Raw genomic sequence first — 26,633 nt, 5'->3', positions numbered from 1 at the left:
TTTCATATGAATAACATTATGTGTGAACATTGTGTTTATAGTTTGGGTGTGAAAGCATTTTTTTAGGTCCTTGATTGACCTGAAATATTTGAATACACAATTGCCTTTTTTCCCTGACATATATTTAGGGTAATGTATTAAGTATATTTTTGTTATATAACTGCTCTAACCAAGTTACCTTACCTCTCTAAAGCTGCAGTTTCCTCCTTCGAAATGTGATAATAATAATAGTATTGACTTCACAGAGCTGACATGAGGATTAAATGAGTTAATACATGTAAAATGCTTGGCACACAATAAGTGCTAAGAAAAAAGACACAGGAAGTACATGGATATGTTTTACATATATATGTATGTATATATGAAGAGTCAGAGCATAATGAATTCATTTCCAAAAAGTATTTAAAGGATAAGGCAGTATGGTTAATTAAAATATTTTATTAAGCTCTTTTATGTAAGAAGAACATATTAGATTGCTTCTTACTTTGATAACTACTGTTTGCTTTTCCTAGTTTGAAAAAGAAAAACAGCATGATATTCGATCATTTTTTTTACCACAACCTAAAAAAAGACAGTTGATGACCTCCTGTGACGAATCAAACAGATTCCAGGAGGAAAATACTATAGTGTCATCAGACCCTACAAAAACAGCTGCAAGAGATATCATCGATTATGAAAGTGATGTTGAACCTGAAACTAAAAGATTGAAATTGGCCGCCTCGGAAGACCACTGCAGTCCGTCGGAAGAGACGCCATCCCAGTCCAAGCAAATCAGAACTCCACTCATGGAAAGTGTCCAGGAGGCCAAGTTCCAGTCAACCATCCCAGCCTTTCCTGTAGAGGGCTGGCAGTGTGGTCTCTGCACCTATATCAATAATTCAGTGGTACCTTATTGTGAAATGTGTGAGACTCCTCAAGGCAGTGCTGGTGAGTATATAGAAGGTGACCATGGAGGTAAGGGCTGTTAGTGGTGTCTTCAGATAACCTGTGCTTTCAGAGACTGCTGTTATCCAGGGTTAGTGTGACTCAGCACAACTTTAGCTTTTAAATTGGAATAAGAGCTTCATATAGTGAAGACTGAATTTATCCCTTATGGAATGTGAAAAGCTCTCAGTTCTGTCAAGAATGTATATCCCCAAACGTCTGTGATATGGCATTAATTTGGCACAAATGGACATTTCTGATTAATGTCAGCAGGATATGAATTCAGTGAGCAGGAATAGAAGCTCTGTTGCTATGGTAGCAAATATGCCTTATACTCATAGACCTGCTATTTTCCCTCCTCTGTAGCTAATACTTGTTTTTAAGGAAATTGTGGATTATTTTTATGTTTAAATAGCAAAATAATCTAATGTAGCTTCTTTGCCTAGTCAGTATACATTGTGCCATGGTTTTTGCTTGTCAAGGCATCAAAACTCCTCTATGGATCAATCTTCATTTGTGAACCAATTTGATGTCTGGTTTTTTTGAGTTTATTCTTTTTTAAAACATATTATTTTAAAGTCAGAAATCATAAATATACCTCAAGTATGTTTTTATAGCATGTGATACTATTTTCTTATGTTTAGTTTCTGAAATGATTATTAATGCCCATGGTTGTCATAAGAAAAAGATCATTCGTATTCTTGTTTCCAATTCTATAGAGCATTTTTATAGTAATAAAAATGCCAAGTTGATGGTTTTGGAAACTGGAAGTACACATTGTATTTTATCAGTTGTAATAATTGTACACATCTAATTTTGCATCATACATTAATTCTTCAAAATATTGGCATTGACAAAGACTCAGCTAAGATATAAATTCTGATATTGCAGTTCCTTCCTCTTGCCTTGCTCTTCTCTCTGTCTTAATTTTGATTTGAAGGAAAATGTAGGGAGGAGCTGAGTCTTCCCTCTTTCACTTCTGGGTACTCCTACCAAAATTGACAAGCCTGCCATCTGAGTGGTTATATTTGTATGTGGGCACCTGTTGTCTGTGAACTAAATTGGAATCACATGCTTATTCCATGTAATATCTCTGTCACAATTAGCATGATTGCATGCAATTCCCAACTGCTACAGGCAATAAAAATAAGCTCTATTGTGACTATAAAATAATGTCAGTTCACATTAAATGTAAAAGTTGAATGATTTGGCAACAAAAGTCATAATTTAATATGGGTTTTATAGTTCTGATTTTTCCTTTGCAATACCAAGAGCAACAATGAAAATTTCTAGACCCATGATTTAATAAGGAATCTGTCAAGCAACTTAAAAAAATAAAAACTACCTTTTGTGAATATGAAAGTCTGATTAGAAATACATAGTCTTGGCCGGGTGCGGTGGCTCACGCTTGTAATCCCAGCACTTTGGGAGGCCGAGGCGGGCGGATCACGAGGTCAGGAGATCGAGACCACGGTGAAACCCCGTCTCTACTAAAAATACAAAAAAAAATTAGCCGGGCGTGGTGGTGGGCGCCTGTAGTCCCAGCTACTCAGAGAGGCTGAGGCAGGAGAATGGCGTGAACCCGGGAGGCGGAGCTTGCAGTGAGCCGAGATCGCGCCACTGCACTCCAGCCTGGGCGACAGAGCGAGACTCCGTCTCAAAAAAAAAAAAAAAGAAATACATAGTCTAAGTAACAGTGATATTACTATATTTAAAAAATGTAATTATTAGATTTATATTTCTACCACTGCCACATCTGATACCCAAATCTTCTCCTCCCTGTTCTTTACTACATCATGCTAAAAACCTGGGCTGTATCTTTGGTCTCTTTCTCGCCTCCCACACTCAACCCAGCAAGTAACCTCCAAATAAATCTTGATTCCAACCACTTTATTTTTATTGCTACCATCCTACTCTAAAGCCACCATCTTTCTCCCAGGCCTCAATAGCCTCCATATTAATCTGATCCTTCAGTGCACAGCAGCCAAAGTGATCCTTTATTCCTTTGCCTAAAACTTTTTAATGGCTTCCAGTTACATTTAGAATATTTAGACCAAGAATACAGGCCCGAGTCCAAGCTTCCTAGATCCATGAACAGCTCTCAGCTCAAATGGGACTCCTCTCAGAGCTTGGTCCTCATGACTTTTGCTATAGTAGTGCTCTCCAAAACCTTCTTACTAAAAAAAAAAACTTAGTTGTGTTCTCTTTATCTGAAAATTTAGTGTTTACCTATTTGTTAATTTTATTGTCTTTCTCTGCCATTTAGAATGGAGTCTAGAATGCAGGGATTTCTCTGTCCTGTTCCTGCTGTCTCTTCAGCATCTAGAATAGTACTGGGTATATAGTAGGCTCCTGATAAATGTTTTGAACATATGAATAAACATTATTCACTTTCTTTTTATAAGACCTAGCTGTTACATTCTTTTTACTTTACTTTTAAATGTAAATTATTACATTTTTTAATAATTTTTATTTTAATAGTTATGCAAATGGATAGCCTCAACCATATCCAGGATAAAAACAAGAAGGATGATTCTCAGAAAGACACCTCAAAAAAGGTTCAAACTTTCTCAGACTGTGAAAAACAAGCCCTTGCACAGTCAGAACCTGGCCAGTTAGCTGACAGCAAGGAAGAAACATCAAAAATTGAGAAAGAAGATGGACTTACATCCCAGCCAGGTAATGGTAAGTCCTGTTTCCATTTCTAGCATCCAAGTAATAACCATATACTTTCACACATAATACTGTTATTAGATTAGTAATTACTACCTTGTTCCAGGTTCCTTTTACCCTTTTATATTAAAAATACCAACCATTTGTAACCACATACTTAAACACCAGATGGCTAGAAGAGCTGAGTGTGTCTGTTGGCATTCAGACATTACACATAGAGCAAAACCGATAAATAGCTACATGTGCTGCCACCAGGCCTGTTGCCCAGCCTCAACCAAGCCTAGCTCATTCACACAGTAAGGGTGTTGTTTTGATATTTGGGAGGTGCTTTGGGACAAAACAGTAAGACTGACAGATAATTAACTAACACTTAGCATATCATTAATCCTTTACACAAAAATTCTTGTAAATAGTTATACTTAATTGGCATATTTTTTAAAAAGTATTTTAAAGAAAATGTTTTTAGGGAACATAATGTCAAGACTGTGTGAATCATGACTGCATTTGGAGCCAACCATACAGTGTTTCAGATTTGTTTACTTTTTGGATGATTCCATTCATTATTTATAGCTGTGATGGTTAGCAAATACCAGCCTGTATGTCATACTTCGCTATCGTTTATGGGCTAGCTGGCAAGAGACTGAGTACTTTTGGGTTATTTTCCTTGTTACTCATTTAGTGACCACAGTAACATACAGATTGATATTCTTATTCAGACAAACCCAGTAGTTGGGATGAGACTGTTGAAGCTTTTCTTCTAAGTTAGTTGCTATTAAACGCTAATATAATTTAGAGTCCGACTCATAGCTATAAAATGAAATGTTCATTTAAGAATTTCTGAGCTCAAGGCATCCTCCTTTCTTCTCTCAGCCTTCCTTCTAACTCCTCAAGGTCTTCCCAAAGAATGTCTTGGAGTGGATCTGTTTAGGTCTGTTAATTTTAACAGACTACTTAAAAGTAGACAGTGTAGACTCAGGTGGGTTATACTCTTTTGTGTCTCTAGTTTTCTTGATCTCACTGTGAGAAACTCTCAAGTGCTGATGAAACTCTGGTTATGGGACAGCATATGGCTCAGTGAACTAAATATCAGACTAGGAACCAACACCTGGCAATTGTCATCACCTGGGCTATGGGTCTCTTCATCTATGGCAGGGAAATACCGGCTTGTTAGTTGTACATTGATCTCTTGATGAAAACATGTTAGCTTGTACTTACAAATGCTTTTTAAAAATCACTTTGAAGTTTTGTTCTGCCAATGAAATTTGCTTTGCCCTCATTCACTCCAGACAATGCCAGCATTTACCCCTTACCTATTTCTGCTTCCCTTTTTTGACTTTTCAGATCACTGGGCTGAGAATTCCACATAAGAGGTATGCTTCACATCTTTCCACTAACATGGATTTCCATGAAAAACAAACAGAAAACAAAGTAGGCACACTATGTTAAATGCTTATTCTACCTACATATGCTCTTTTAGAACCAGAGTGGTACATACTACTCTAGGACTGTAGTTTTGTTCTCTCTGGAATTCCAGGAGTTTGGAAGAATGACCATAGGTGCATCATCTATAGTCTCAAACCATTAATTTACATTTCATGGCAACACTGAAAAGAGAAATATGTTCCCTAATGTAGCTGATAGCTATCAAGAATTAATATCAACTGATTTGGAATTGTTGTTACAGTTATTTTTATCAAAGAATGGCTTCTGATCTTTAAGCATTAATGCATAGTTCTTCAAAGAAAACTGCCAATTAAACTATGACACATTACCTTAATGATAGCCCAGGCCAGGCCACATCATCCTCTGTTGCTTAGACATTTCTTTCATTTGTTCTGAGGGATCTGGCAATTTCTCCTGCTATCAGTTGCTTTCTTTGGCATGTAATAGGCAACCCTTTTGAACATCTCAGTAACCAATGTAAGACACTTTCCTCTGTTTGCAGAGCTCTCGCTTCCTTCAGTACCATGAAGCACTCCATTGTTCCTTTATAAGAAAATAAGATATTTTGGTTATTCCTCCAGTGATATACATTTGCTTCTTTAATACCAAGTTTATGCTTTCCTGGTCTGTATCCAAGTTTTATGGTATATATGATTAACTTTCCATTTCAATACCAAATCATGGTGAAAAAATTTAAAGACATTTTAAAGGTAATAAAGTAAATACATATAGTAACAACAATGCATATACCTCATGTGTAGTGTAGAAGTGACAATAGTATTACAGCTATGACTCAGCTCATCCATACTAAGGCAAAGACAACTATTTTACAACTGCCACATGGCCAGCAATGATTGTAAAATGCCATTGTTGTTATTGACTGTAAGACATGCCAGTTTCAGAGATGTTAAAGTACATTTTTGAATTTACAAAATAAGGGAATAATTCATAAATCAAGTTTGTAAAGTGGCCAGTGCCTTGATTAGAAAAATAATAGTATGATGACATTGCCAAGTAGAATGGCAAACAAATCATAGACTTCTAGGTCTGGGAAAGTACTTTAAAAGATCACTGAGGAACTGTGAGAGAAGCTAAGAGCATAGGCTGTGGAGCCAGCTTGCAGGTTTTACGTCCTCTTTATGACCATAAGTAAGTTAACGTGCCTCAGTTTCTTCCTATGTAAAATGCACTATTTATTTCTGAAAGGTGTTCTGTATGTACCTACAACAGTGCCTGGCACATTGTGTGTGCTCACTAAATGTTAACTGTAATTATTATTTAGACCTGCATTGATAATCCTGTATCTCCTGCAAAATATATTGGACAATAGGACTGAGAAAGGGCTAAAAAAGAAGAGATTATCAGAAAAGAAGCTTGTCTGCTTATTTTCTTTTGTGAATGTCAGGCACCAGGCTACAGGGAATCAGGCATTTAAGTGGCCCTCAACATAGCGATGTTGATGCTAATAATCAAAATGGTGCTCATTCGGTCTCAGATCTACTCTAGCAAAAGGAATAGATTAGTCTAAATTTCTTCAAGACCAATAACAGCTCTTATTGGTGGAAATTCGTCCTTATGTCTACCAACTTGTATTTTTTCAGCTAATTCGGAATCTGTTTGTTTCTTGTTAGGTCTTAGCAAAAATGTAAAACAATTGGTTACCATATAAGCCAATATGCTCTTCAATGGCCTACCATGGTAGTTTCATTTCAAGCCTAGACAATTACTTTTTGTTAAATATATTGATATTTTGATATAGCTATTTCATCATTCTAACCTACACACGATTAAAATAAGCTATTTTAGATAGAGGGTAGATAAGCCTTCAGGTTCTCTTTTGTCGTCTTTAACAGAACAGTTGAAGAGTTCAGACACTTTGCCAGTGTATGACACCTTAATGTTTTGTGCAAGTAGGAATACTGACCGGATTCACATCTATACTAAGGTAAGCGTCATGCAGATTCTGTAACTTGAAACATAAAAAAGACTTCCTTTTTTCACTTTTCACTTAATTTTATTAACAATGAGATAAGCATCTAGTTATTTTCCTCAAAGCTAATTCTCAAATTTCTGTGTTAAATCTAAAGACAATGAGAGGTAAAACCACATGTCTTTAAGAACATAGACTTCAGGGCCAGACTGCTTCAGTTCAAATCCGTTAGTATGTAATCTTGGAGACATTACTCAACTGCTCTGTGCCTCAATTTCCTCAACTGTAAAATGTGGTATACCCCATTTACCCTGATGTGATTATGACACATTGTATGCCAGTATCAAAATATCTCATGTATCTCATAAATATATAAACCTACTATGTACCCTTAAAAATTAAAAATTGTTAAAATAATAAAAAATAAAATGCAGACAGGATTTGTTGCAAAGATAAAAGAAGCTGAGTCCTGTAAAGCACTTAGCACAGTGCCTGGCCTATATGAATGCTCCATAATCGTTAATTCCTGCAATGATCACTTGCAGCAGCAGGAGCAGCAGCATCCTTACAGAAGCCTAGACCTGCCCATTCGTGTTGAGTAAATGCTAGGAAGCTTTTTGTCAGATGATTGCTGATTCCTGCCGTAGGCTAGCTTAGTAGTGCCCAAACATTTTAGACTCCGGACCCCTTTGCACTCCTAAAATTTATTGAGAACCCCAAAGAGCTTTTGTTTATATGGGTTATATCTGTTGATGTCTACTATATTTGAAATTAAAATGGAGCCTCTCAAAAATACTCATTTATGGCCGGGTGTGGTGGCTCATGCCTGTAATCCCAGCACTTGGAGAGGCCAAGGTGAGTGGATCACCTGAGGTCAGAAGTTTGAGAGCAGCCTGGCCAACGTGGCAAAACCCCCCACCTCTACTAAAAATACGAAAATTAGCTGGGTGTGGTAGCAAGTGCCTTTAATTGCAGCTACTCAGGAGGCCGAGGCAGGAGAATCGCTTGAACCTGGGAGGCAGAGGTTGCAGTGAGCCAAGATCACGCCACTGCACTCCAGCCTGGGCGACAAAATGAGACTCTGTCTCAAACAAAAAAAAAATTCTTTTTCATTTATTCACTTAAATGTGAATAATTAACAATTACATTTTTCTGTTTCTGTTTTGTATTTTTTTGTTTTTTTTAGGACAGAGTCTCGCTTTGTCACCCAGGCTTGAGTGCAGTGGTGCAATCTCGGCTCACTGCAACCTCCGCCTCCTGGGTTCAAACGATTCTCCTGCCTCAGCCTCCAGGTAGCTGGGACTACAGGCGCCCACTACCATGCCTGGCTAACTTTTGTATTTTTAGTAGAGATGAGGTTTCACCATACTGTCCAGGCTTGTCTTGACCTCTTGACCTTGTGATCCACCCACCTCAGCCTCCCGAAGTGCTGGGATTACAGGTGTGAGCCACCCGCCTGGCCGTTTTTTGTTTGTTTGTTTGTTTTTGGAGAGAGAGGGTCTTGCTGTGTTGCCCAGACTGGTCTCAAACTCCTGGGTTCAAACAGTCCGCCCACCTCAGCCTCCTAAAGTGCTAGGATTATAGGCATGAGCCACCATGCCTGGCCAACAATTATTTTTAAGTGAGTAAATGCATATTTTAAGAGAAACAAACCCATTATATATTTATATAAATAACATTTTTTATTTAAAATTATATTTTCCAAGTCAAAAAAATATTTAGTGAGAAGAATGTCATTGTTTTACATGTTTAGCAATTTTCTCTAAAGTCTTAATGGAAAACAGTGGGATTCCCATATCTGTCTCTGCGTTCAGTTTGTCGTGATAGCATTTCATGTAGCCACTGGAAAAAGTCACCATACATTTGTGAAAGAATGAGAGGGGAAAAGAGAACAGTATCTTACTATTAGTATGAAAACACTTATGACTTTCTGAAAGGATCACAGGAACCATGTGAGAATCTATGGCCTGGATAGATTATGAATACTTTTATTTGGTCTAAAATTTTAAATGTCTTTTTTTTTTTTTTTTTTTTGAGACGGAGTCTAGCTCTGTCACCCAGGCTGCAGTGCAGTGGCGCAATCTCAGTTCACTGCAACCTCTGCCTCCCAGGTTCAAGTGATTCTCCTGCCTCAGCCTCCCAAATAGCTGGGATTGCAGCACCCACCACCACACCTAGCTAATTTTTCTATTTTTTAGTAGAGACAGGGTTCCACTGTGTTGTCCAGCCTGGTCTTGAACTCCTGACTTCGTGATCTGTCTGCCTCGGCCTCCCAAAGTGCTGGGATTACAAACGTGAGCCACCACGCCCAGCCTAAAATTTTAAATTTCTAATCTTTATAAGTACATAAGATAGTATTTGAAACTTTTAAAACTCGTGGTCCATTATATCAATGTTTAAAAGATAATATGTTGGAGATGACCAAGCTTTCAGTTACAGGTTTTCTACTAAACTGAATATAGATATAGATAGATAGTGTACCATGTAATAATATTCTTTTAGGAGGAGATGGCTAAGATGGTGAATACCAGAATCCCCAAGCAGCCTCTAGCATGGGACAGTAACTGAGAGAGAGACATCGAGAACCAAGCCAGGCAGTAATCAATGCTCCTCTTATAGGTGTGGAGCCTGGTCTACCATGTGGAGCCTCTGACATGGTGAACCAGGCTGCAGGGAGCACCAATGACTCCTTTATTCATCTTGAGGCAGGTTTAAGTGCCTGAGCCACCCTCATCCCCCATGTTGGGGGATCTTTAGGCCATGCCTCTTTCTCAGACCATCACATGAGGGGGACAGAGAAATGGTCCCAAGAGGGTAAAGAAACCAAAGGGCAGACACCAGGCAGAGCATACCACAGAAATCCAGAAGCCCTTAAATTCTTTAATCTTTTTTTACTCTATACAGTGAAAGCTCTGCCTCTTGGATTACCTGATCAGTGTTTTATCCCCGTTGGGGTGGAGACAGGGAGAGAACTGCAAGCTCCTGGCAGAGGGTATAATGCACCTGCTGCCAAACCAAACCACAGCAACCACCTCGCTCACCTGTATTCAGGCTCTGCCACCAGCCTAGTAGCCTGCTTCTTGACATCTCTGTTAATGGTCTCAAATATATTTTTATGACTGTTCTAAATACTTACATGTCCCTTTACCATAAAATGTTATCATCCAAATAATTTTCCAAACACAAGACACTAAGCAGATGAGTTGTTGACATATCTTTTCACAACCAGAGTAGAGCTGAGATGAAAGCTTTCCTTTTCACCTTAAAAGAGCTGAAGTAAGGCTGGGCACAGTGGCTAATGCCTGTAATCCCAACACTTTGGGAGGCTGAGGCAGGCGGATCACCTGAGGTCAGGAATTCGCAACCAGCCTGGCCAATATGGTGAAACCCCGACTCTACTAAAAATACAAAAATTAGCTGGGCATGGTGGCAGGCACCGGTAATCCCAGCTACTTGGGAGGCTGAGGCAGGAGAATCGCTTGAACCCTGGAGGTACAGGTTGCAGTGAGCCAAGATCGTGCCACTGCATTCCAGCCTGGGCAAAAGAGCGAGACCCTGTCTCAAAAAAAAAAAAAAAAAAAAAAAAATTCCTAGTTCACTGCCTAAAAGGATATCCCTTTAAAGGAAGAGTAGTAACAGACATTTAGCATCCTGTATCATATTAGAACTGTTCATTTCAGCCAGAATCCCAAGTCTATATCAGGGTTTAGAATTACATATCAATTTTTTTTTTTTTTTGAGATGGAGTCTCTCTCTGCCACCCAGGCTGGAGTGCAGTGGCGGGATCTCAGCTCACTGCAATCTCTGCCTCCTGGGTTCAAGCGATTCTCCTGCCTCAGCCTCCGGAGTAGCTGGGATTACAGGTACACACCACCATGCCCAGCTAATTTTTGTATTTTTCAGTAGAGACGGGGTTTCACCATGTTGGTCAGGCTCGTCTCGAACTCATGACCTCGTGATCCTCCTGCCTCGGCCTCCCAAAGTGCTGGGAGTACAGGCGTGAGCCACTGTGCCTGGCCTCAAAATTTTTAATCAGTGCGTACTTTTTGTATGTTTTTCTCCAAAGCAATTGTGGGAGCTGTAACTTTTTTTTTTTTTTAGCTGAGAGAATATGAGTTCAACTATTGTTGATATAATAGATTTTCGTATGAGAGGTTCTTCTTCCCCTTTATAAAGGAAATACCTCTACTACCCCGCTGTATGTGGTTACTTTCTACCCTTAAGATTTCAGGGGCTGGGCGTGGTGGCTCATGCCTATAATCCTAGCACTTTGGGAGGCCAAGGCGGGAGAATCACTTCAGCCCAGGAGTTCAAGGTGGTAGGATCACTTGAGCCCAGGATTTTGAGACCAGCCTGGGCAACATGGTGAAACCCTGTCTCTACAAAAAATATAAAAAATTAGCCAGGAGTGGTGGAACGTGCCTGTAATTCCAGCTACTTGGGAGGCTGAGGTGGGAGGATCACCTGGGCCCAGGAGGTTGAGGCTGCAGTGAGCTGAGATCACGCTGCTGCACCCTAGCCTGGGCAACAGAGTGATACCTGGTCTCAAAAATAAAGGGAAAAAAAAGATTTCAGGATGTTGTGCACTGATTGTTGGGACCTAAATGCAGTTCTACTTACTCTCCAGGTGGTACCATTGGCAGACAGTCCTCATTGACTGATATTGTGACAATCCTTTGGGGGAGCCAATTTTTAAGTAATTTCTCTAGAATTGATCTTTCTACCTTCTCTTTACTTCCTTGTTCCTGTAACAATGGACAGGCATATCATTTGGTGAAGGTTATTCAGACTATTCCTTGATACCATTCTTTGATGTGATACTTATATTGTCAGTGAGTATAAAGAAGTTTATTTGCAAATTTGGAATAGTTGTGCTACTGTTAACTTCAAGGATGTAATATTCTTCTATATTAATTTGCAGTGTACAAATTTTATTGTTTTGATACATCTTTCCAAGATTAGTCAATAGAAAAGAGGATGACACAGCAGTAAACAAAGCATTCCAGGCTGAAGGCAATAGCCTTGGGCTAGGCATGGGCAATGGAGGCATACAGTGCGGTAGAGAGCCTGACTCCTCTTCTTGGCTCAGTTTCTCCAGAGGAGCCATTTTGGTGGACCCTTGTCTAGAACGTGTCACCTCAGTTTTTCTTTTAGGAGACTAGGCATATTGTGTCATAATGTAATTATTTTCATTTAAAATAGTTGCTAGTGCCTATACAAAATTGGATTATTAGTGTCTTCCTAATCTATCATCAGGATGGAAAACAGATGAGCTGTAATTTCATTCCTTTGGATATAAAATTAGACCTTTGGGAAGATCTACCAGCAAGCTTTCAGCTGAAACAAAATCGCTCACTGGTAAGAATAGTTTTAAATAAAATGGCTTTATTTACTTTAAATAAACTTGTTTTAGTAATTTTAATGATCATTTTGAGTTTAATTTTAAAAAAGCACTTTGAGGCATGTTGTAGAGTCAAATCACTGGTTGCATTTTCATCAGCCTAGGCGGTGCCTATTAATTACCCAGTGCTAAGAATATATGTGAAATCTGTTTCCTTGGCAAATGATCACACCTACAGTTGCTGTTTCTGTGGAAAGAATCCTCCTCATATTATTTAATTTCTCATTCACAGGATTAGCAACAGTGATATTTGTATCTGCTAGAATCACATTTTTTCTATTAAGGTTAAGTTCTAACAATGACAAATTCCCAAAGCAGAGGTAATACCTTATTGGGTGATTCTTTATTCATTATCAGAAGCACTAGCATGCAGCTTCAGGCCAAGTTCCTGCCAGGGAGGTCTTAACACTGATCTGTGGCTGATTTTCCTTCACTGCCAAGAAGGGTCATCATGCGCAGGGACTAACCCAGCATGCTGTGTGCTATTTTTACAAGAAAATGGTGATTTTTTTTTTTTTTTTTTTACCATTTGAGTGGAAATGAAGCATTGCCCGTAGATCAGCTACACCTGTTTTAAATGAAAAGGGAGCAGTAAGCTATTTACTTGGAATCATCTAACCCTGATTCTCAGAGTCCCAGAAAATAGCCAGTTATGTATACTTGACTGGTAACCCTACTAAAAATGTCCCAGATTTACTGATGTTTTTTTTTTCCTGTGAAAACTTAGGCATCATTTACGAAGCAATTCTCAAATGTTGCACTATCATCATTCTGTCACCCAGTTTTGCCTTGACCCCAGGTAGGGTATGTACTTCCAGACCTTTTTTGGTCTCAATGAGCATATTATCACTGTTGATCCATGTGTGTAAAGGGCATACACTGCATGCCCTGAAACATGCCTTTAGAGAATCTTTGGCTTGAAAAAGATCTCTTGGCTGGGTTAGATGGCTCACGCCTGTAATGCCAACACTTTGGGGGCTGAGGCAGGAGGATCACTTGGGCCCAGGAGTTTAAGACCAGCCTGGGCAACATAGTGGGACCCTGTCACTACAGAAAATAGAAAAACTAGCCAGGTATGGTGGCATGTGCCTGTAGTCCAGCTACTCAGGAGACTAAGGCAGCGGGAGGACTGCTGGAGCACAGGAGGTCAAGGCTGCAATAAGCCATGATCATGCCACTGCACTCCAGCCTGGACAACAGAGCAAGACCCTATCAAAAAGAAAAAAAAGATATCTCTTGAGAACTGCTGTAGGTAGTTTACAATAAAGATATGAAAACTGCATCAAATTGAAGAAAGCCTTAGGTTGTGGAACTCAAAAGCCTATTCGGGGGACATAACATAATAGCAGTTTTCTGATGTTGTAAATAGGCTCACTTTCAAAGGAAGATATCTGCCTGTGAGCTGTTAACTCTTATTATCTCATTTTCTGCCAGATTTTGAGATTTGTTCGAGAATGGAGTAGTTTAACTGCCATGAAGCAAAGGATAATCAGGAAAAGTGGACAGCTATTCTGTAGCCCAATTCTTGCTTTGGAAGAGATCACAAAGCAACAAACCAAACAAAATTGCACCAAAAGGTATGAGTTGTCTTTTTTTTTATTTTGTATTATATTACTTTTCATGGTTCTTTCTACAGGGGGTCTGAGGCATCTTTTGGAACCACTAATGAAATCCTGATGAGTTATGAGAAAATTATGCATAAAATCACAGCCATATTATTTCATAACATAATTATATGTCTAGTGAATTTTATAAAATCTGCTAAAAGAGATCAGGTTGTCCAGATCTTACTCTCCATGAGTCCCTTCAATCAACAAAAAGACCAGAGTCACAGGATGGTGCAACCTATGACCTGCCAAGCCTGGGACACTTATTAGCAGCAGTAATACATTTTACTCTTAGAACATCAGAGCATGCCTCTGTACCCCATCTGCTTTGCCCTGCTGTGGGTGAGTATGATGCTGTGCAGCAAGGGAGCTGGTTCTATTTGAATGCATCACCACCCAAGTAATGGAAGATAACTATAATTGGAAATGAAATAAAAGGAAAGGTTGACTGTCAGTATTTGTGACTGTTTTGCCCTTATCATTACAGGTTCCTTTCTAATCTCTGTACATTTTATTTCCTTCCTTGTCATCACAATCATCTTTATCCCACTCAAGTCTCCCCATGTGTGATCTCAAATCCCTGTTCTTTGTAAACTCTTTTCTTAGCATGAAGCAAGGATTATCAGGAAAAGTGGTCAGCTGTTTTGTAGCCCAATCCTTGCTTTTGAAAGAGATTGCAGGCTGGGCACGGTGGCTCATGCCTGTAATCCCAACACTTTGGGAGGCCAAGGCAGGTAGATTGCATGAGCCCAGGAGTTCAGTGATCAGCCTGGGAAACATAGGGAGACCCTGTTTCTATTAAAAAAAAAAAAAAAAATTAGCCAGATGGCACACTCCTATAGTTCTAGCTACTTGGGAGGCTGAGGCCGGAGGATCGCTTGAGCCTGGGGGGTTGAGGCTGCAGTGAACTGAGACTGTACCACTGCACTCCAGCCTGGGCAACAGAGTAAGACCCTGTCTCAAAAAAAACAAAACAAAACAGATTGCAAAGCAATAAACCAAATGGCAGCATTGGCAGAGAAAGCCCTTTAGCTCTTGCTGCCTCCATACACCTGTAATCTCTCTTCATCCTTAATTTCATCAGTTTATCAGAGAGGTTTCCTTTCTCTAGCTTTTTCAATGCACACAGGTGAAAAAAATCCAGGGGGTTGGAGGGGAGCAAGGGACTGAGAACATGGTTGATTAAATAATGATATTTCCATAACATGGTTGATTAAATAAATTATGATAGTTCTGTGCAGTGAAAATCTTTTCCACTGTTTCAAAGTATGGCATATGGTACATTTATTTGTTTGTAAGAACAAGGAATAATACTTGTGATAAATTGTTAAGGATAAATATAAGTTGTAAAAAAAAAAAAGGGATGGAGATACAAACTTTACTATTTGCACAACTTGCTATTACTGACATAGAAATTGTCTAGAAGGATACCTTAGAAATTCTTATCACAGGTTTCTCTTGGACAGTGGTTTTCAATTCAGAGCAATTTGGTCCCGTAGGGTGGTAGTGTCTGGAGACATTTTAAATTGTCTCAAGTAAGGGATGTGACTAGGGAGTATCTAGTGGGTAGAGGCCCAGGATGCTGCTGAGAATCCTACAGTGAACAGGATTGCACCCCCCAAAACAGAATTATCCATTTCAAAATGTCTATATTACCACTGTTGAGAAATCTTGCTCTAGGGCATAAAACTTGAGGATTTGTGGAGGTAATAGGGACTTTATACTTTATGCCAGGATTACAAACTCATTTGACTAAAAACAAAACAAGAATCACAAATGAATGAATGAGGTCAGTTATAAAACTAAAAAAGGATGAGATATGGGCTGAGACTATGTCAAACAGGCAGATTTGGAACCCATCTGAAGTCATTCAAATTCAGATTTAAAAATAAAATACTGGTACATGGTGGCTCACGCCTGTAATTCCAGAACTTTGGGAGGCCAAGGAGGACAGATTGCTTGAGCCCAGAGTTCAAGACCAGCCTGGGCAACATGGCAAAACCTCATCTCTACAAAAAAAACAGATAAATTAGCCAGGCATGGTGGTGCGTGCCTGTAGTCCCAGCTACTTTGGAGACTGAGGTGGGAGGATCACCTGAGCCCCTGGAGGTCGAGGCTGCAGTGACCCATGATTGTGCTACTGCAATTCAGCCTGGGAGACAGAGTGAGACCTTGTCTCAGAAATAAAATAAAACAAAAATTAAATTAATAGAATAAAAAAATACTGGCTAGCCATTGTGGCTCACACCTGTAATCCTAGCACTTTGGAAAGCCAAGGTGGAAGGATCACTTGAGGTCAAGAGCTCGAGACCAGATTGGTCAACGTAGCGAGACTATATCTCCACAAAAACCCAAAAAATAGCCAGGTATGGTGGCTCACGCCTGCAGGCCCAGATATTCGGGAGGCTGAGGCAGGAGGATCACCTGAGCCCAGGAGGTCAAGGCTGCGATAAGCTGTGATTGTGCCACTGCACTCCAGCCCGGGTGATAGAGCAAGACCCTGTCTCAAAATGAATAAATAAATTTAAAATGCTGTATGAGTACAGTAAAGTCCTTTGACTAATTGAATTTGTCCACAAGTTGCCAGTTTTGGACTCTTAGCCTGAACTCTTCTGTAACGGTTGATTTTTTTCCCATGGGCATGTGTCATTTTCTATAAAAATACATTTAAGATATATGTGTTACATATTTATATACATATATACACATACTTACAATAAGTGCACACACGCACACATATATCAAAAAGCACAATGCCTATTTTATTTTTCCCAATACTTCCAGTCTTCTCAATCTTTCTCATTTTTGTAACCAGTCTTTGTTGACCTTCTCTTTCTCACATGATCATAATTCTCTTCATAACTGAATTTCTAGCTATTTCTAGACATGCCCTATTATTTCTTCTCCATCGGACATGGATGACCACTTAAAGTACCAACTCAGAAAGGTGACTGATCAGATTTAAAAGCAAAAATCAATTCATAAAACCAAAGTCAGACACAATACTATTTATAAAATTATATATAGATAATATATTAAGGATATAACTTGTGTTAACAAGCAGATTAATCAGATTTGTATTTTTAAGAGCTAGCTCTAGCAGCAATTGGGAGATTAGATCAAAAAGGGCAAGACTCAAAGTGGGGAGATAAGTTACATTTTTCTATCGCTGCCATAACAAATTACCACAAATTTAGCGGCTTAAAACAACACACATTTATTATCTCACAGTTCTATAAGTAAGAAGTCCAAGTTGGCTATTACTAGTTTTCTAGTAATGCTCTGGATTTTACAAGGCAGAAATCAAAGTGTTGGCTCACTGGGCTCTAGTTGATAAGCTTGGAAAGGAATTCACCTCCAAGCTCACTAAGATTGTTGGCAGAACTCAGTTCCTTGCAGTTGTAGGACTGAGGTTCCTGTTTTTTGCTGGCTGTTAGCTGGACCATCAGCTCCTAGAGGCCTCTCTGTGGTCCTAGCACATGGACCTCTACATATTTCTCCTTGGAATCTCTCTGCCTTCCTCTTCTGCTTTTAAGGGCTCAAGTGATGACATTGGGCCCACTCAGTAATCTCCCTATCTTAAAGTGAGCTGATTAGTAATCTAATTATATCTGTAAAGTCCTTTTATAGCATTATCTAAATTAGTGATTGATTAAATAACCGAGGGACAGGAATCCTAGAGGGTATCTTAAAATTCTGCCTACTACACAAGTTAAAAGACTATTCTAGTATACCTGGAGAAAAATGATGAGGATCTATATTAAGTTATTACAATGGGAATCAGGAAAGAGAATGAAGAGAGCTATTAAGGAAGTATATCTAGAGACTTGGTAACTGATTATAGAGAGGCAGAGAGAGAGAGGCCTCCAGGGAAACCAACTTAGCAGCATCATGAAATGAAACCTCTGTACCGGCAGCAGGGAGATACTATTGGGAAGCATTCTGATTCTTGCTGCAGAACCCAAGTTAAGTCTCAGTAATTTTGAATAACCATGTATCTCTGAAAGCAAATGTGAAATACACTGTTGAACAACAGCATTGACTGGCAGTCTGTATGAGGATCAGTTAGACACTGTTCTGTACTTTCTAGAGAAACTGAATCAGAGTCTGCAGACTTAGAAACATCAGACTCAGTAGAGATAAAGAGTGAGGTATTATATTGAAAACTGAAACTCCTCAGACCTCCTTTTTTGCACAGCTTTCAGATTGACAGCAGCGACATTTTACTTCCTAAGCAGGACGTTAGAGGATTTCTCTCTTAAAAGTATTGAATGGTTCTGAAAAAAGACCTATAGTTAACTGACTTTGGGCACTCCCCCAAATGCAATGGGTAGGTCTCCAACCAGATTATCCGCCAGTGATGTCCACCAGTTTGCAGGCCCCATCCAAGCTCAGAGCTTGCAGTCAGCTTTTGAATGTCTCACTTTTACATTTGAATGGAAGCCAAGATTACCAGCCACTGTTTTGGTTACTGCGTCCCATTTATCAGAGGCAGGCCTAATTCACTTGGAGTCCTATCATGTTTAGGATGCCAATTGTTTAATCTCTAGTTACAGCTGAGCTCGAAAGCAGGTCAGAAATCCAGAGCCCAAGATTGTGTTCATTGATGTGGGCCACTTTGCAACGTACACTTTTCTTGCAAAAATTGCCATCTTCCACTCCTGTCCCTATCCAGGAATTTGTTTAGTAGACAACATTCTCCCTTCTCTATTTACTAAAATTGGGATTTACCATAATCCTTTTGGGAGTTGGTGAACTTCCTAGCAAACCTCAGTAGAAAATTAAGTATTGGCAACTGGCAACTGCGTATGAAAAAGTTGTCAGCTCCGTTTTTTGGAATTGGTTCATCTGTTTCTTGTGGTTTCCAAAAATTTATTCTTAAACCTCTTGTAGGAAAGCAAAAGGTTATTTTTAGTTTCTAAATCTCTGACTAGATTTCTCAGCATCTTTTAAAGTTACTGAATTAGGTTTTTAAGCTTTTAAACATTGAATAATACCTCAGGCAAGGCTTAATGTCCCATTGCTCCTCAAAGCTAGGAAGCTTTTGAGTTCATTTAGAATTCACAGAAATACTTTCCCAAAGTGCATTTTTCAAGAGAATAAAATGGTTGAAGAAATTGTTGGAGGTGGGGCCAGAGAAGGAGGAAATTTGGGAACTAAAAGGGCAAGTAAAAAAACTCTAAAACAATTTACCGTGCTTTAACTACTACTACTGCCCAGACTGGAGCACGATGGCTTAATTTCCTTTTTGCTCTAAAAAAGACATGCAAGTAGAGTGCAAACATGTGAAAAGATATTTCCCCTTACTCTTAACAGGAATGCAAATTTTAAAATCTATGATGAGATACCTATCACTATTAGCAGAGACTCTTAAAAATGACATTGTGCTAGTGAAAGAGAAGAAACAGATACTCTTATTCACTGATGGTAGATACATACACTGGTATAACCTTAGAGGAAAGAAATTTGTCAAAATCTACCCACATTTAAAACACCTAAGACCTCTGACCGAGGAATTCTACTTCCGGGGATTTATTCTACAGATACATAATGTGTAGAAAATATCATATATAACAATATCTATTGCAGCATTGTTTGTGATAGCAAAGACTGAAAACAACCTAAATGTCCATTTATCAGAGACTGGTTAAATATATGGTTTATCCATATGATGGAATAACATGGAGCCATTAAAAAGAATAGGGAAACTGTGAATCCTAATAAGGAAAGATCTCTCAGAAGCATGTTTTGGTAAAAAGAGCAAGGTGAAGATTAGTGTATATGCTATGCTATTATTTATTTCTAAAAATAAAAGGTATAATGAAAAATGAGTGCTAGTGGGTATGGGTTTCTTTCCATTTTGTTTTTGTTTGAGACAGGGTCTCAATCTGTTGCCCAGGTTGGAGTGCATTAGCATGATCTCAGCTCACTGCAACCTCTGCCTCCCGGGTTCAAGTGATTCTCCTGCCCCTGCCTCCCAGGTAGCTGGGACTGCAGGTGCGCACCACCATGCCCAGCTAATTTTTGTATTTTTAGTAGAGACAGGGTTTCACCATGTTGGCCAGTCTGGTCTCGAACTTCTGACCTCAAATGATCCACCTGCCTTGGCCTCTCAAAGTGCCGGGATTTCATACGTGAGCCACTGCACCCAGCCTCAGGTTTCTTTTTGGAGTGATGAAAATATTCTGGAATTAATGATGATGGTTGTACAACCTTGTGAACATACTATTAATGCACTTAATTGTAAACTTTAAATTGGTGAATTTTATGCTGTGTGAATGATATGTCAATGGAAATGCAAAAATAAGTAAATAAAAGGCATACACCTATACTCAGAAAAAAATAAGCTATTTCTTATTTTATTATTCTTTCTTTCTTTTTTTTTTTTTTTTTTGTGACAGAGTCTCTCTCTGTCACCCAGGCTGGAGTGCAGTGGCTAAATCTCAGCTCACTGCACCCTCCATCTTCCTGGTTCAAGCGGTTCTCCTGCCTCAGCCTCCTGAGTAGCTGGGATTACAGGCACACACCACTATGCCCAGATAATTTTTGTACTTTTAGTAGAGACAGGGTTTCACCATGTGAATGTGTGAAAAGATATTCCCCCTTACTATTAATAGGAAGGCAAATTTTAAAATCTATGATGAGATACCTATCACTATTAGCAGACTAATATGTTGGCCAGGCTGGTCTCGAACTCCTGACCTCAGGAGACCCACCCACCTTGGCCTCCCAAAGTGCTGGGATTACAGGTGTGAGCCACCATGCCAGGCCAAAAATAAACTATTTCTAAAATGAGCCAGACATGGTGGCTCACACCTGTAATTCCAGCACTTGGGGAGGCTGAGATGGGCGGATCAATTGAGGCCAGTTCAAGACCAGCCTGGCCAACATGGCAAATTCCCATCTCTACTAAAAATACAATAATTGGCCAAGCATGGTGGTGCATGCCTGTAATCCCAGCTACAGGAGGCTGAGGCATGAGAATAGCTTGAACCAGAAGGTGGAGGTTGTAATGAGCTGAGATAGTGTCACTGCACTCTAGCCTGGGCAACAGAGTGAGACCCTGTCTCAAAAAATAAAATAAAATAAAATAAAATGAATTAATCAGCATTTCTGCAAAGATGAATTAGCATGTCTCAGAGATAGATAGGGAAATACACTATTTCTCTAATGATATCTAGAGTTCCTGAAAGATCTTTTGGTTTAATTGGCGAGGGACGTATTGTACACATCCCAGGGATGTCAGTCAGACTCCAGTTACTGCTGTCTCAGTGTGATGGCTTCCAGAAGACACGCAACAAAATGACTCAAGGTCATTTTGAGTCAAAATAAAATAAAAACAAAACTGCCAACAGAGGTAACTTTTGGGGAGGGGAAAAAGGAAGATGGGAGTGAGAGAGAAAATTACACATCACCATAAACACGCTTGTTTGCTTTTTGAATTTAGAACCATGTGCTTATACCACCTAATCAAAAATTAATAAAATAGTTTATTAAAAAAGGAGACCTGTTTATTATTAAATCTATCCTAATAACATAAAGCAAATTTCTAAAATTTTACCTACAAATGCATAATTCCATTGTGATTGAACTTTAATTTTATTGTCAAGCTGCCTAATTAAGAAGCACTCAATAATATTAAGAAATTCATGTTTAAACTAATTTCCAAAAAAATCTACAATAGGTGTAAACCACCAGAGAAACTAGGCCAATTAATAAGAAGGAATTAATTGGGTAATTGCATTTTACCAACTTAAATTCCCCCATCACCTTTAATTGGAATAACTTCTCTTTACTTCTAGTCCCTGAACATTGTGTGGTATTGTTAGTATTGGGTAATAAGGTTCTGAATCCCATATCAAGAGTGGCTTTATTTCTGTGGAAGAATCCATAAACCCTGTATGGGCTGATAATAAGGGGAACAACCTTGAGATTACAGAAGATGTGATTGAACCTGGTTAACTAAAAAGAGACTCAGTTTACCCAAACACTGATACACTATTATAACTGACTAAGGTGATTTGGAGAAGCCTTGAAGGGAAGGCCAAGAGGGAGGTAAAATACAGTTAGAGATTTTCTGCACAGCTTGCCAAGCAGTTTCCTCAAGGGTGTCAGTTGTGCGTGTATTTGATCATTTCTTATTCTCACACCCACTCCTTTTTCCCCTAAATGAAAATTGCTCCAAAGGATATTGAATGACTCTTGAATTTCTTAGAAAAAGAAATTTGAGAAAACTAATTTGGAACAAAGAGATGTATTTCTCACATAATGGACACCAAGATAAAGGGTAAAAATTCCATTTTCTAACTTGAGTTTTAGCACAGTGAATAGAATTGTGCTTGCTTTTTCTTCTATTGCTTTTGCAAGGAACAATGTGAACATGCAATAGAGACATTTTTATATGAGATAGAGGGAATCTATTTAACAAATCATTGTTTTAGATACATAACCAAAGAAGATGTTGCCGTAGCCTCAATGGACAAAGTGAAGAATGCTGGGGGCCATGTCCGTCTGATCACAAAGGAGTCCAGGCCACGGGATCCTTTCACAAAGTAAAGTTTTTCTACTACTAGTATATAGTAGTACTAATTCCACTCCTTTACATTTATGTATTGATTTTCACAATAATGTCTCACCTTTGCATGACCACTTTAGAGATTACAAAGAACTTTCACAAGGTAGTAGCTCTTCAGTTGTCGTAGCAACCTGTTGAGGTACCTGGTGTCCTCATTTTAAACATTAGAGATGAGGAAGGACACTGAGACCAGGTGGACTAAGTAACGTGCCCCAGGGCTTGGGGCTAGATGCCAGGAGACCTGAGGTTAAATCTGGGCTCTGTCCCCCAATCTTGAGCTCCATCATTAGAAGTCTTTCTTTTAACTCTTCTAACAAACAACCATGGAAAACAGACAAAGCAGCTGTTGTTACTTCCCAAGTAGGACTTTCTAACAAAATTGAGTAGTGTACCTTTTCTTTTATTCCAACAAATTGAGCACATATCCTATCATGTTTTGTATCCTATCATGTTTATTCATCAAATCTGCGTTTACCTGTAGGAGCAAGTCTTCTGTTATAATTCCTATCAGCACTGTCAGCTATTTCACTCTGTCACTTTATGGCTGTAACTCTGTTTCCTGTGAGCTAGCAGAGGCTGGAGGAGAGAGTTTGTAATTACCTGAGCTAATGAGGTGTGTGACCCCATATATTTAAGGAGCAGGGTAGCCACTAAGCTTTAATTGGGGTTTTACATTAGCCTGTCCTTTCCCAGCCTGAAGAAGCATTTTCTAACAGCTTCTCCAGATGTTTCACATGTTTCCAGATCGTTTAACAGGAGGGCATCTAAATTCCCAAGAGAGGCAACATATTTATATTCAATTAATTGTTGTAACACACCATTCTTCCTTACTTGGCATGGAATATAGAGTGCTGACTGTAACTATTTTATTTCTACACTGTGATCTGTGTTTACTATTTATCTGTATAGAAGCTGATAAGCTTTATATGAAGCAATTACTATTTAGACTAATCATTCATTAGTTACCTATTCAGTGTTTTTTTCAATTGTAGAAAGCTTCTTGAAGATGGAGCCTGTGTCCCATTTCTAAATCCATACACAGTCCAGGCAGATCTCACTGTGAAGCCCTCTACATCCAAAGGCTATTTGCAAGCCATGGATAATGAAGGAAATCCACTTTGCCTTCGCTGTCAGCAACCCACTTGCCAGACTAAGCAAGCATGTAAAGCCAACTCTTGGGATTCACGGTTTTGCTCTCTGAAATGTCAGGAAGAGTTTTGGATTCGATCTAATAACAGTTACCTGCGAGCCAAAGTATTTGAAACTGAACATGGTGTGTGTCAGCTCTGTAATGTGAATGCACAAGAACTCTTTTTACGTCTGAGAGATGCCCCTAAAAGTCAGAGGAAGAATCTTCTGGATGCTACCTGGACTTCAAAGCTCCCATTAGAACAGGTAAGTTATAATCATGTGATACATGGAAGGCCGCATTGTACTGAGTAATGAATATTGACTCTCTAACTTTATTTTTTACATTTTAACATGGGAATATTCAGATATATAAAAGGAAAGAAAATAATGGACCCATATGTCCATCAGCCAGCTTTAGCAATTTCCAGCATTTTGGCATTCATTTTCGTCTGTCATTGACTCACTTGTTTGTTTCTCCTAGAATTATTTGTTTATTTATTTATTTATTTTGCAGACAGAGTTTTGCCCTTGTCACCCAGGCTGGAGTGCAGTGGCGCAAACTCAACTCACTGCAACCTCTGCCACCTGGGTTCAAGCGATACTCATGCCTCAGCCTCCCGAGCAGCTGGAATTACAGGCATGTGCCACCACGCCCGGCTAATTTTTTGTATTTTTTAGTAGAGATGGGATTTCACCATGTTGGCCAGGCTGGTTTTGAACCCCTGACCTCAGGTGATCCGCCCACCTCAGCCTCCCAAAGTGCTGGGATTACAGGCATGAGCCATCGTGCCTGGCCATCTCCTAGATTATTTTAAAGAAAATTCCAGACATTTCTTTTAACTCTTGAATATTTTCATTCTGTATCTCTCACAGGTAAAGACCTCCTTCCTTCCTTCTATCCTTCCTTTCTTCTCCCTCCCCTGTTCCCCCCTCCTTCTTCCCCTTTCTCTCACTCTCCCTTCCTTCCTCCCTTCCTTCCTTTTCCCCTTTCCTCCTTCCCTCTTTGCTTGTCCTCATTTCCTTTCCTCTCTTTCTTTTAAATATAATCCCAGTACGAGTTATCACACCCAACACAATTACAATTCCTTAATTATACTAAGTCTGTGGTTTCCCAGGTTGTCTCAAAAATGCCTTTTGCTGGGCGCAGTGGCTCACGCCTGTAATCCCAACACTTTGGGAGGCCAAGGCAGGTGTATCACCTGAGGTCAGGAGTTCGAGACCAGCCTGGCCAATATGGGAAAACCCCATCTCTACTAAAAGTATAAAAAATTAGCCAGGTGTGGTGGCGGGCACCTGTAATCCCAACTACTTGGGAGCTAAGGCAAAAGAATTGCTTGAACCTGAGAAGCAGAGGTTGCATTGAGCCAAGATCATGCCACTGCACTCCAGCTTGGGCAACAGAGCAAGACTCTGTCTCCAAAAAAAAAAGTGTTTTACAGTTACTTTGTTCAAATTAGAATCAAAATGTCACCCACATAGTATATTGGATTATAATGCCTCTTATGCTTCAGTTAATCTATTATAGCACCCCATTCCTTTTTTATACTATCATACTATCAATGGTTGAATATACTGGATCATTTGCCATTCTGGATTTGTCTCCCTGTATCTGCAAGGTATTGTTTGACATGCTCTTCTATTCCCCCAATTTTCTCAATAATAATTGTAAGATCTAGAGGCTTAGTTTCATTCTCAGTTATTTTGGGAAAAGATCTTAACAGGTGGTGCAGTGTATCAAGAGGCACCTATGGTCTGGCGATTCCCCTTTCCATAATGTTAATATTGAAAGACAAGAGGCAAGCAGATAACCCAGAAATGTAGTCCATCACAATCAGAAGGCTATGTATGTGTATATACACTCATACACATATATGTGTTCATTGCATTGAAAAATGTAGTTTTAATACACCAAATTATGACAAATTATTATTTATAGCACACTATCATCAATATTCACTTTCATTTCCAAAATTCAACTGGATTTCTAATTTTGCTATCTGAATAATTCCAAATTTCAAACTAGGCCAGGCGTTGGCTCACACCTGTAATCCCAGTACTTTGAGAGGCCAAAGCGGGAGGATTGCTTGAGCCAAGAGTTACCAGCCTGAGAAACATAGTGGAACCCCGTTTCTACAAAAAAAGAAAAACCCAGAAAAATTAGCCGGGTGTGGTAGCATGCACCTGTAGTCCCAGCTACCTGGTTGGCTGATATAGAAGGATTGCTTGAGCCCAGAAGGTCAAGGCCGCAGTGAGCTGTGATGGTGCCACTGCACTCCAGCCTGGGCAACAGAGCGAGACCCCATCCCTAAATAAAATGTAATTTTGTAATGTGCTTAATTTAAAAAGAATCACCCCTCAGCCACTGTCTGCTCACTAAAATATTGGATGAATTCCTGCCAGTTTGATAAATTATATATTTTTATTTACCTAGGACAGTGTTGCTGAATTATGAGAGAGTGAATTAATCAGCATTTCTGCAAAGATGAATTAGCATGTCTCTGAGAGATAGGGAAATACACTGTTTCTCTAATGATATCCAGAGTTCCTGAAAGATCTTTTGGTCTCATTGGTGAGAGACATATTGCACACATCCCAGGGATATCAGTCAGACTCCAGTTACTGCTGTCTCAGTGTGATGGCTTCCAGAAGACATGCAGCAAAATGACTCAAGGTCATTGAAAGCAACCTGTCCAGGAATGCAGAAGTAATATAATAGACATCCAAAACAAAAGTGCTCTGAGAATAAGGAACACAATAGGCTTGAATTGGGTAGGATTAGTTACAAAGTGATTTTATATATATATATATATATATATATATATATATATATATATATGGCGATTGAGTCTGGGATCTCACTGTGTTTCCCAGGATGATCTTGAACTCCTGGCTCCTGGGCCAAGTGATCCTCCTGCCTCAGCCTCCCAAACATCTGGGATTACAGGCATG

The 26,633-nt window shown here is 39.3% G+C and overlaps 1 protein-coding gene and 1 long non-coding RNA gene across 15 annotated transcripts in view; one reads left to right on the top strand and one right to left on the bottom strand.

The window, feature by feature from the left end:
* Positions 1-26,633, bottom strand: part of LOC134735541 (uncharacterized) — a 130,114-nt gene that overhangs the window by 73,126 nt on the left and 30,355 nt on the right. Inside the window, exons 3-4 of one of the 3 annotated variants that reach the window (XR_010118735.1) lie at positions 5,370-5,583; positions 4,908-4,987 (exon numbers count right to left, since the gene is read on the bottom strand). This is a non-coding gene — a long non-coding RNA (uncharacterized lncRNA). Of the gene's footprint in view, positions 1-2,920; positions 3,102-4,907; positions 5,584-26,633 lie in introns of those variants that run through there. The other 2 variants (XR_010118734.1, XR_010118736.1) reach the window with 2 other exon arrangements.
* The window catches only part of ZRANB3 (zinc finger RANBP2-type containing 3), a 307,089-nt gene that overhangs the window by 272,353 nt on the left and 8,103 nt on the right, over positions 1-26,633 (top strand). For 5 of the 12 annotated variants that reach the window (XM_063630970.1, XM_055262013.2, XM_063630974.1 and 2 more), the window contains 7 exons: positions 513-927; positions 3,406-3,609; positions 6,894-6,985; positions 12,227-12,328; positions 13,806-13,948; positions 22,420-22,530; positions 23,546-23,948. In XM_063630970.1, coding sequence (XP_063487040.1) covers positions 513-927; positions 3,406-3,609; positions 6,894-6,985; positions 12,227-12,328; positions 13,806-13,948; positions 22,420-22,530; positions 23,546-23,948 — 1,470 coding nt within the window. Of the gene's footprint in view, positions 1-512; positions 955-3,405; positions 3,610-6,893; positions 6,986-12,226; positions 12,329-13,805; positions 13,949-22,419; positions 22,531-23,545; positions 23,949-26,633 lie in introns of all 12 variants that reach the window. The other 7 variants (XM_063630968.1, XM_063630967.1, XM_063630966.1 and 4 more) reach the window with 2 other exon arrangements.

Source organism: Symphalangus syndactylus, chromosome 22 (assembly GCF_028878055.3).
Source record: "Symphalangus syndactylus isolate Jambi chromosome 22, NHGRI_mSymSyn1-v2.1_pri, whole genome shotgun sequence".
NCBI lineage: Eukaryota > Metazoa > Chordata > Mammalia > Primates > Hylobatidae > Symphalangus > Symphalangus syndactylus.
This window is presented reverse-complemented; position numbering and strand designations above follow the sequence as displayed.